The sequence below is a fragment of the Stegastes partitus genome, unplaced genomic scaffold, assembly GCF_000690725.1.
Source record: "Stegastes partitus isolate 25-593 unplaced genomic scaffold, Stegastes_partitus-1.0.2 Scaffold602, whole genome shotgun sequence".
In the NCBI taxonomy this organism is placed as follows: domain Eukaryota; kingdom Metazoa; phylum Chordata; class Actinopteri; family Pomacentridae; genus Stegastes; species Stegastes partitus.
The window spans coordinates 363352-373197 of record NW_007578333.1 but is presented as its reverse complement, the minus strand read 5'-3'; the positions used below and the strand labels follow the sequence as shown (position 1 = coordinate 373197).

Sequence of the window (9846 nt, the reverse complement as noted above, 5' to 3'; positions counted from 1 at the left end):
AAAAACACAAATTTAAAATGCTGAAAAATAAATGAAGCTCTTGGTCAGTTTATAAAGCTTCATGCTGTAATGTTGCATACATTCAGTATTCAACTTAATGAGGGGATCTTCTGTCATTCTGGTTCAAGCCATACGTGGTTGCAAATTTCCCCACCGTGGGATCAATAAAGGGTTATCCTGTCCTATCCCATCCCATCTTATCCTATCCTATCCTATCCTATCCTGTCCTGTTCTGTCCTGTCCTATCGTATCATATCGTATCCTATCCCATCCCATCCTATCCTATCTTATCTCTTGCTAAATTTCACTGCAAGATCTGCAGAACACTTTTGATTATTTGTCACGAGAGATTCCTGTGTTTGTGTTTTTCTCTGTTTGCTTTCCACTGCTGTGGGCAGCCGGCGAGGCTCGCTTGGAAAAGGATGATATCACTTACTGAAGCAAAATCTGATGACAGCTGGTGGGCCGAGCGCTGAAGCTGCCAAGCCTCGGCCAATCAAATCCAATCCAACCACACCCACATAGTCCCAGTGCAGAACACGAGTTTACTTTGTACAGTGTTTTAGAAACAGAATTATTTTCTTTTTCCTTCCCTGGACTTTATCCATGCATCCATTAGGTAAACCTGCTTTATCCCACCGTAGATGTCTCTGGACAGTGGGAGCACACAGAGAAAACCCACACAGCAGGGGGGCAGGATCGAACCCACGACCTTCTTGCTGTGAGGCGACGGTTGTAAATACATAGTGCTGCTTATTTATGACTTTTAATGTTTGAGAGAGATACCTAAAGACCCATTCCTACCTTGTGATCATGCACCTATGATGCTTTTCTTTTTACAAATGAAGTCGTCGACACCGCGGCTGAGCTTTTCCACCTTGAAACTGCAGCGTAGCGACAACAAAAACACGCATTCAGGTTTTCATAGTAACACTCTTAAGGAATTTAATGTCACGGGGTGGGATGTGCTGCATCATTATTCTTGTTTGGAATCAGTTTTCACATTTGCGGCTGCCAATATTACAACCTGCCATTGTGTGGTGGTTTGCAGAGGAGGCTCGAGCTGCCGTGACTGAGTGCAGAAATAGAGGAGGGACTTCACAGATCTGCATATTCTAGACAGGGAGTGGTGTAGAGTTACGTCTAAGACACTAAAGGATTAATTTCATGGAAAAAAGAAACCTCAAAATGTGTGACTTTGGCAGAGAAGCGTTTTTAGTGGTTTAACCAATGACTGAAAAGGGACTTTAAGATTTCATATACTGACTTCTGCTTAGATGTGTTTTTAAATTGCACTACTTTGCTGTTTCTGTCCAACAAAACTGCATCCAGCCCCACCGACATACATGCATATCTCTATAACACTTAAGAACAGTTCCTCTCCAGCTTCATCTGAACACGTTTTTCCATTTCTCTCCACACAGGGGCAATGTTGCTACACATGAGCCGAAGCTCCTCCTGAGCAGCAGCAGCAGCAACGTCCTGCTCTCTGTGCAAAATAATGCCACACGTTATGCTGTGATCAAAGTTAAGATGACACGGAGCCATCTGGTAGCCGAGAGGCCGACTTGGTGGAAATCTGCTCTGTGTTTCTTCTTTTGTCAGGTTAAGGAGAGGAAATTACTATTTTACAGTCAACATCAGGACTCGGAGACGCAGAGATGAGACAACAGGCCTGGATGATGCAGAGGACGACGAGTAACCCGGCACGAAAGACAATCTGCCACACGTGTGCACGCCCACACGGCAGACTGGCTCACACGTGTGCTCAGCATCTCATAAACTCATGCAAATGCAATTAGGATAGTTTTAATAATGCATGGCAGCAGCTTTATTTTTAATTCTGTCCAATTCACACCTAATGGCACATCTAGCACCCCGTAACCTTGGAGGCACACGCGCTGCATCGGCATTTCTCCTGTAAGCTGATCACACGCGTGTGAATGTGAGGTTTTAGCTTCCGGCATGTCAACTCTGTGCATCAGTGTCGATCGTGCACCTCGAACGCTGGTTGACAGGCTTGGACATTATCTCACGACTCTATTTCCGCCCTCCCTGTGAGAACTGAGTTTCTTATCTCTGTATCTCAGCTTAATCTTTTAGCTGTAAGAAGTTGAGCATTGTGCTTGCATGCTGTCACCCCCTGCAATGCGATTTCAATATCCTGTGTGATTCAATTCAATTTGCTTCATTAGCGTGGCATTCAGAGCTGTGCATTGCTAAGTCTTTACATCGCCGTGTAGCTCCCGCAGTGGCCCTCTCATCTCTCCCATCGCTTCCTCCTCCCTGTTGTTTTAAAAACATCAAAGGTCACATTAATCACAATCCTCCGAGGAGATGAATGACTGAGAGGATTCTCGTCTTTGTCATGAAACCCTAGTTGTGGATTTCAGCAGAGAGTAGATATATTTGTAATATATTTTCATCCCACCCATGGACTCTAATAGTGCAGCGTCTTGCTGTGTGCTTTGATGTCCCAGTGAGAATTGAGAGGGCCCCAATGTTCCCACACAATTGAATGATTTTTGCTTTTATCCTCCTTATGGAAGCCTTTTCTTTTTTCTTTTTTTTTGGGGGGGAACGAAAGAAGCTCAGCAGTGGTGTTACGTGCGTCAGTACAAGCAGCAAAACAGCCATGTTAGAAGAGATTGTTGCATCTACAGAGGAAATGCATGCCCACACGCACACACAGAAAATGACATTTTCATGCTTAAAAAAAAACAGAAAGCCTTTACAATTTCAGACAGAGGACAAAAGCGAGGTGAGTGCCAGTCCATTTTTATGGTTTCTACACCCTCACAAATTGTGTGCAGTTCTTTAGAGAGCAGAAAATAATAGGTCTGCAGGTTGGACAGCCTTGATGTCAATAGACGGGGCCCTTTTAGGTGTCACAGTCACATTCTCAAAGCAAGGTACCTGTGGAGGTGTATTCTGTGTCAAGGTCACCCTGTATGTGCCGTAGATGTCTGCTGCTTCAAACAAATGGCCGGCTCTAGAAAGCAGGCCTCGTGCCCTCTGCATTTGTACGCTGTCATGAATGTATGCATGCACTGTACGCACTTGAGTGTGCTTGTTTGTCCGTTTATGCACGCTAAACGCCTCACCTGGCCCGACCATCATCACTCTCCCCCTCGCGTGCTTTGAACTCGCCTGTTCCAGCCCACAGCCGAGCCCATTCTTCTCACCATAAATCAAATCCCATGTTCCACCTCTGCATGTGTCATAACATCCCCTGAGGGGAAAATCTCACAATCCTGACCCCCACCAGTCCACATGGTGCTTCCTCACCCAATAGCCCTCAAACCTTCCAGATAATCAGGAGAAGAAAACATACTGTAAGCTCACTGCCGTCTTTTACTTTTCTTTTCTTTTTTTTTTTTTACTTTTCCCTCAGGAAGTTTGAGCTGGAAGAGAGAGAGGGGGGGGGGGAGAAGGGGATGACAATGCTAAATATTTCATGTTTTCCTCTTGGTAATTCCGTATGGTCGGAACGAGACCTCGTTTTCCACAGAAACATGAGCAACTGTGGGACTGATTGCGGGAGCCTGGGAAGCTCAATGTTTCTCTTTATTTTTTTCCTGCTCTGCTCCAAAATAGGCCTGGATGGTGATGCATAATGCATGGGGCTTCCTATGTGGAGCTGGAAAGGGCTGTGGGTCCTGAGGGATCAGCCGGGGAAAGGGTGTCCAGATTCGCATTCTGCAGCGTAGGGCTCGGCACGTCAAAGGCAGGAGGAAAAAGATTACTTTTGCTCTGTACTCACTCCTGTGTTTCTGTGTTCAGATTACTGTAGCAGTCATGTCAGTTGAGTCACTGGGTTTCTTATAGAGCAGGGACACAAAGCAAACACTGCACAACAAAACGCAGAGTTTTTGTTCTCTAATTTGTGACTAACTGAGAGCTGCCTCCACCGAGCATGCCATCATTACACACATATTTATATGATGTATAATTTTATATGATAATGTGTGATTAATGAGATGTGATGTGACTCTGTTCCTTCACCTCAGTTAAAAGTTCAGAAGACATTGTAAGTAGCTATAACAACTAAAGACACTGGAAGTACCATAGAATACTATTTCAAACCATTTAAAAAGTGGGCTGAATGGGAAAAGGGGATCAAGTGTTTAGTATTGACGGTGAGGCTGCGTGCTATCTGTACATCCCAGACACATTCACGCAGCGTTGACGCAGGATTCTACGTTCCCTGGTGGGTTTTATCAAGAAAATTCTGTGTTTCCTCATTTTCTTCAAATCCTATCTCTGTGTTGTTCTGCTGTCAGTTGTTCATGGCAATCATCAATATGCGCAGACATGTCAACCGCCACATGCATGCTCACATCCAGCCTCGCTACCCGACTGAAGATACGCTCCGGTTTCGTCTTCTCAGTGTGGTTGGTGACAGTTATCAGCTGTAGTCTCTGTTACTGCTGCTAGATGGAGTTTAGATTATCACTCTGTTTCACGTGTGAACCTACGAGTGAAACTACAAGTTCAACCACACGCAGGGTTTCGATTAATAGCGCAGTTTTCAAGGTCGTGTGAAATTTCTGGTAGCAAATACAAAGTTAGTTTAGTTAGTGTTGAAAAACTTATCGGCTACGACTTCAAGCAGATTGATCCCCAGAGTATCAGAAGTACCAATGCATCAATACCAGTGACAACAGGATCAATACCAAATAAAAAGATCGATCACATGTCACATGAGAGCCTCGAAGACTCAGCAGCTTCTCTGTGGCTGTGCGCTTGTGTTCATGTTGACCTCTTTAGTTCAGAGAATTCACAGAATGAACGTTTATTGTTTTCTATCTTGTGTTTAAACATGCATGTGATGAAGTGAGAGAATCGTAAAACGAAGCGGCGGCTCCAGATTGAGAAATGATTGGATGGTAATTCAAATATAGTGAGATGTAACCCATTAATGATGCATTCGCGTCATGAATGATGACAGATTTATCTTCCTCCATTTCATCCACTGCCTTAAACAATAGAACAAGGACTGATGCTGTCGTTAACATCTGGTCGAGCGTCACCATGGAGCTACAGCTGGAGAGTCATCATGAGACTTTAATGTGGGTTTTGCTCGCAGGTTATTCCCGTCCTGTCTTAAAATGTCATGCATGTGACTGCACACATGCGGCTTCTCTTTTATTGTGCAAATCCATATCTCGAGTACATATCTCTTTGTACCCCTTCGCTGCAGCTCAAGCACACCTGCTCACTTCAAACGCTGTCAAACTCTCTACGCTCCACAATGGCAGGGTTAGGGTGAGATGTAAACAGACACATGTTCAAACCAGGAACCGATTCTGAAGATAAGCTGCAGTTTCTGCTGAGTCATGCTCTTGGCTGCTTTATTAGCCCATGATATGTCTGTTAGTGTCTAAAAAACCCCCCTTTTGGCCTTTTTACCAGGTTTAAAAAGCTTGATTTTCACTAGAGGGGTCTCTAAAACTGCAACAACCTCCAAAGAAGCTGTTGCCAAAATGCCTAAATGTTGAGCCTGTGCAGCACATAAGCGCTTACTGCTCCTACCAGCTTGCAGGGGAGTGGGATTTGAACACATCCTAACTAGTAATGAGTGCAAAACGCCAGAAAATTGGCAGTTAAGTCCTATTAAAGTGGAAAATATTAGAGACTTTGGTACAAAACTTTGTGTAGAGCCTGTATTACTTATTATACTTTCCAAAATTGAGAACAATTATCCCGGCTAGCATTAGCGTGGTTGATGGGCATCTTAATAAAGTGCAACTTTTCTGGTCCGCGTTAGTTTTATTTACGACTTCTTGAACGTCTCTTTGTTTGTTTGACATAAATCGATAGCAAAAACCCCAGATGGACTTTTCTTTTATGTCATATGGTGTTATGCGGTTTCATAACAGCGTCTCGGGTAAAAAAAAAAAAACAAGCAATTTCTCCGCTTTGCTTTGACACAAATAATGTATAAGATATCTTTCCATAAGTGCATTCATATCACTTCTGTCTTTGTTCCTGCCATCAAACCCTCTCAGAGCCACTGGTTGTGCAGATTTAGGAGAGGGGAAGAGAGGAGAGGAGCTGTTGGTGGCAATAAGAGCCCGTTCTGCTGAGACAGTCGGCTGCCAGTCCATCTGGGTGTGGAAAGTGCTCCAGTTGTCACAAACAGTCTGCGTTTCTGTCTGCGTGGAGAGGAAAGGGGGGAGACGGGAATGAAGGAATAAAGGAGAAGCGATGGAAGGCGGCGTGGGGATGAGGGATGCGAGGCGCAAATAAAGAAAATGAGGAGGGAAGGAAAACAAAGGACGAGGGTAGGATGGCTGCTCCACGTTTATTCGTCACTGTAGGAACACTGTCGGCGCCTCTGATGGGAGGCGGAGGGGGAGGAATGAGAATACTTTGGCCCAGGTTCACGTCTAATTTCTCTTAGTTATTTGGCCTTTCCGCTTGTGAAGCTTTCAATCTCCGAGGCCTTCAGGGGGTCCAGATTATCTCTTTCGTTTGGAGAAAATGAGCTGAGCTGGAAGCTACATTACCTCCCCTGCCTTATGTGAGCTCATTTTTCCCACACCGCCATTAGCTGGCCAAAGCCATTTGGAGATGCACAGTGGAGTGTTTCCATGTTCATCAGTAAGTGCCTGGCATTCCTTCAGTCAATTATCACCAGAACTGTCTCTGTGTGATAATTCAGGCCTCGGGCTTGTGTCTCGGTGCCAGGGTGGATATACAAGGGACGTTTTGATGGAGGTTTTGAGCAGAGATTCCAAATTTAAAGTAGCATTCAGTCATCACTGCTCACACTCACACTTGAGACCGGATGATATAATACAAGTCGCTTTATTTTAAACTATGACCGATGCTGTAACAGCCCGGGTCAGAGAGGACAAGTGCTAGTTTAACTGCAGAGCCTACATTTTTAGTGAAAGAAACGGAATACAATGGCAAAATGAATTCTTCTGTTGATTTGACGTTTCTGCGCCTGCAAGGTTATTTCAATTCGCCGTTCTGTGTGAGAGTGTGTGTGTGTGTGTGTGTGTGTGTGAATGTGCAGCCGTGACATTCACAATATTAGGTCAGCTGTTGTGGCTGCTGCTGCAGTCAGGGACGCAAACTCATCAGGGGTGGAAAAGGTAAGAAATATCATCTTTAAAATACGGATTTACGGTTGATTTTAGTGTGAATATGGAGTAAAAAGTCACCATAGAGAGAATGAGACTCTGTAGAACTCGGTACTAAAATCTCAAGTGCCTGCTTTCTTAGTTTTGCGGCGCACTAGAGACTTGTCCTTTCTTTCCCTCTTTTTTTTCCTCTTTCTCTCCTGCGAGTTGCCGAAAAGACGACACACTTAAGGCACCTTCTTTCCTCTTGCAGAAGATTCCTCTGCTGCTGGGCCTTGTTTGCCTGTGATCCGCCTCCCCCAGCATTTTCACTGCCTTGGTATCTCAGTCTGAACCATAGACTGTATAAAAAATGAAACCAACCCGGAAGTGTCAAAAACCTGCAATATCACTACGTCCGCTAGCTGCTGGCTCCAAAAAACCCTGGCTCCCATAGAAATGAATTGGAAAAGAAGTGATCACAGATCATGAAATACTGCATTCCTACAGCTCAGGATTTTTTAGTTTTAGTTTTCATAGTCAAATCCAGAGATCAGGTGGCCAATCTGAAAATAAATCAATACTGAATTTTCAAAAAATCGTCAACATTTTGCGGGACAAGGGGCGTGGCTGGCTTGATTGACAGTCGGCAGCAACGATGCAGGCGAAGTGAGCAGAAGGCGGTAAATGTGGGCGGGCAGAGAGGGCCCGCCTCTCAATCCGTCTGACCAATCGCTGCTCCTATGGCTCCGCCCCCCTCCTACGATTTTTGCGTCACTGNGTGAGTTGCCGAAAAGACGACACACTTAAGGCACCTTCTTTCCTCTTGCAGAAGATTCCTCTGCTGCTGGGCCTTGTTTGCCTGTGATCCGCCTCTCCCAGCATTTCCACTGCCTTGGTATCTGAACAGCACCGAAGGTTGACATGCTTATACTGGTTCTTCTGGTGTCAAACACTCATAGAAGATTGGGAGAGCAGCATTCACGGCTTGGTTGAGGATGTGGTTCCTCCCTGTTTGCATCACGTGGGTCCACCACTGTTCTTGGTACCTTCCTTGTGCACATCGCTCTGAGCTTGTATGAACTGTTTCATCGTTGCAGCCAATTTCTTGAGGCAATTACAATCACTATCTCAAGGAAAATCTTCAGCAGCTGCTAAACTACAGTCGTTTTCAGACAGTGACATAATGCTGTTTTGGCTTCGTCCTCTGCTTTGGATGTAAAATAGCACAATGACGATGAGTTTAAAGCGCCAGCTCTGGTTGGAGAGCATCGTCTGTCATATTACAGTTAAAGTTGAATTAGCTACACATACAGAATACATGCATGGTGCTGAAATATCAATGTGCTGCTTTCCAAATATTTCTGGAGCTCACTGCACACACTAAAACAAACAATTACCAAATGTATTACTGCATGAATAAACAATTAGTACCAAGGCAAACTGTGTCAGATTGCATTTCGCAGATTACCAACCGTGTGTTCTTGCTTCTGAATTCATCTGCTTCTCGCCCCACATAGATTTCTCTTGCAGGCAGCATCTCGTCTGTGAAGTGGAGCTCCACCACTGCTCTGGGACGCACATCGCTCAAATGTTTAGCTTTGATGAAACATGCCATGAAGTGTGTGAACACTTCAAGTTGCTCGTCATCCAACTTGTGGATTGATGTCTGGCTCCCCTGTGAGAGAAGTGATTTGTCTTAATAGTCTTAATTTTTGTCCAACGTGCCTCTGATCTACAGCTCCCACAATGCATTGGCTGAGCATCATTCACACATCTTGTAATACTAAAAAACTGCACCATATGCCATCAGGACAGCTAGCACGTCCACGTATAGACTGACTAATCTGTAGTGAGTTCTCATACCACACCTTTCTGATTGCTTTCTCTGCCTTTCCGGATTTTCTGTCAAGAAACGAGACAATGCAAGAATACATTCAGAGTAATCAACAGAGGGCACAACTGTGGTTTTCTTTCTTACCTTTATTTTGTTCAGCTTGTCGTGGAATTCCTGTACCCTGGCCTGTGCCTTGTCACTCACTCACGCTGTGGAGAGAGTACAGCTCCTTCAGCAGATCTTTGTAAAGCTCCTTGTCGCCCATGAAGCCAGAATACAGAACTCTGTATGCAGAAAGCAGCCTGTGTGCGCTGATAGCCTCATGAGAGCCTGCAGTGGAACACAAACCTCTGTGGAGACGGTGAAGTTCACAACGTTTATTTAACCTGGAAATAAAAATGACAACAGAAAAACTGAACATTTGAAAAAAGGATGGCAAAATGAAAGGTTATCGTACAATACAGATTAATAATAATTACTGATTCACAAAGGAATGTACACAACATTAAAACCACCGACTTAATATTGTGAAGATGCCCCTCCTGCTGCCAAAACAGCTCTGGACATGGACGTGTCCTGTGGTGTCTGGGATGCTGGCAGCAGATCCTTTGGGTTGCAGGTTTCTGGATTGGGCTTGTTAACGGTGCATCCTGCAGACTCCGATCAGAACGGGATCCGGGGAGTTTGGAGGCCAGGTCGACACCTTGGATTGTTGGTTACTCGAACCGTTCCTACGTAGTTTATGTGGTTGCATTTTGTGCGTTGTCAAGCTGGAGGCGGCTTCTGCCATTTGGGAATGAACAGAGTCGATAAGAACTGGTCTGAAGGTCATGGATAGGAGACCCATGGAGAGCCGCTCATGTTGGCTCATGAAGGCTCCACCAACACTTGGGCTGCACTGTGAGTGTGATGACAGGAATTGTCCTCCACATAAAG

The 9846-nt window shown here is 44.8% G+C and overlaps 1 protein-coding gene across 1 annotated transcript in view; it reads right to left on the bottom strand.

Annotated features, from left to right (window-relative positions):
* Positions 1–8585, bottom strand: part of rbp2a (retinol binding protein 2a, cellular) — a 13547-nt gene extending 4962 nt beyond the window's left edge. The window contains exon 1 of the mRNA XM_008289267.1: positions 8549–8585. Coding sequence (XP_008287489.1) covers positions 8549–8573 — 25 coding nt within the window. The 5' untranslated portion in view covers positions 8574–8585. The remainder of the gene's footprint in view (positions 1–8548) is intronic.
* Between the last annotated feature and the right edge of the window lie 1261 nt (positions 8586–9846).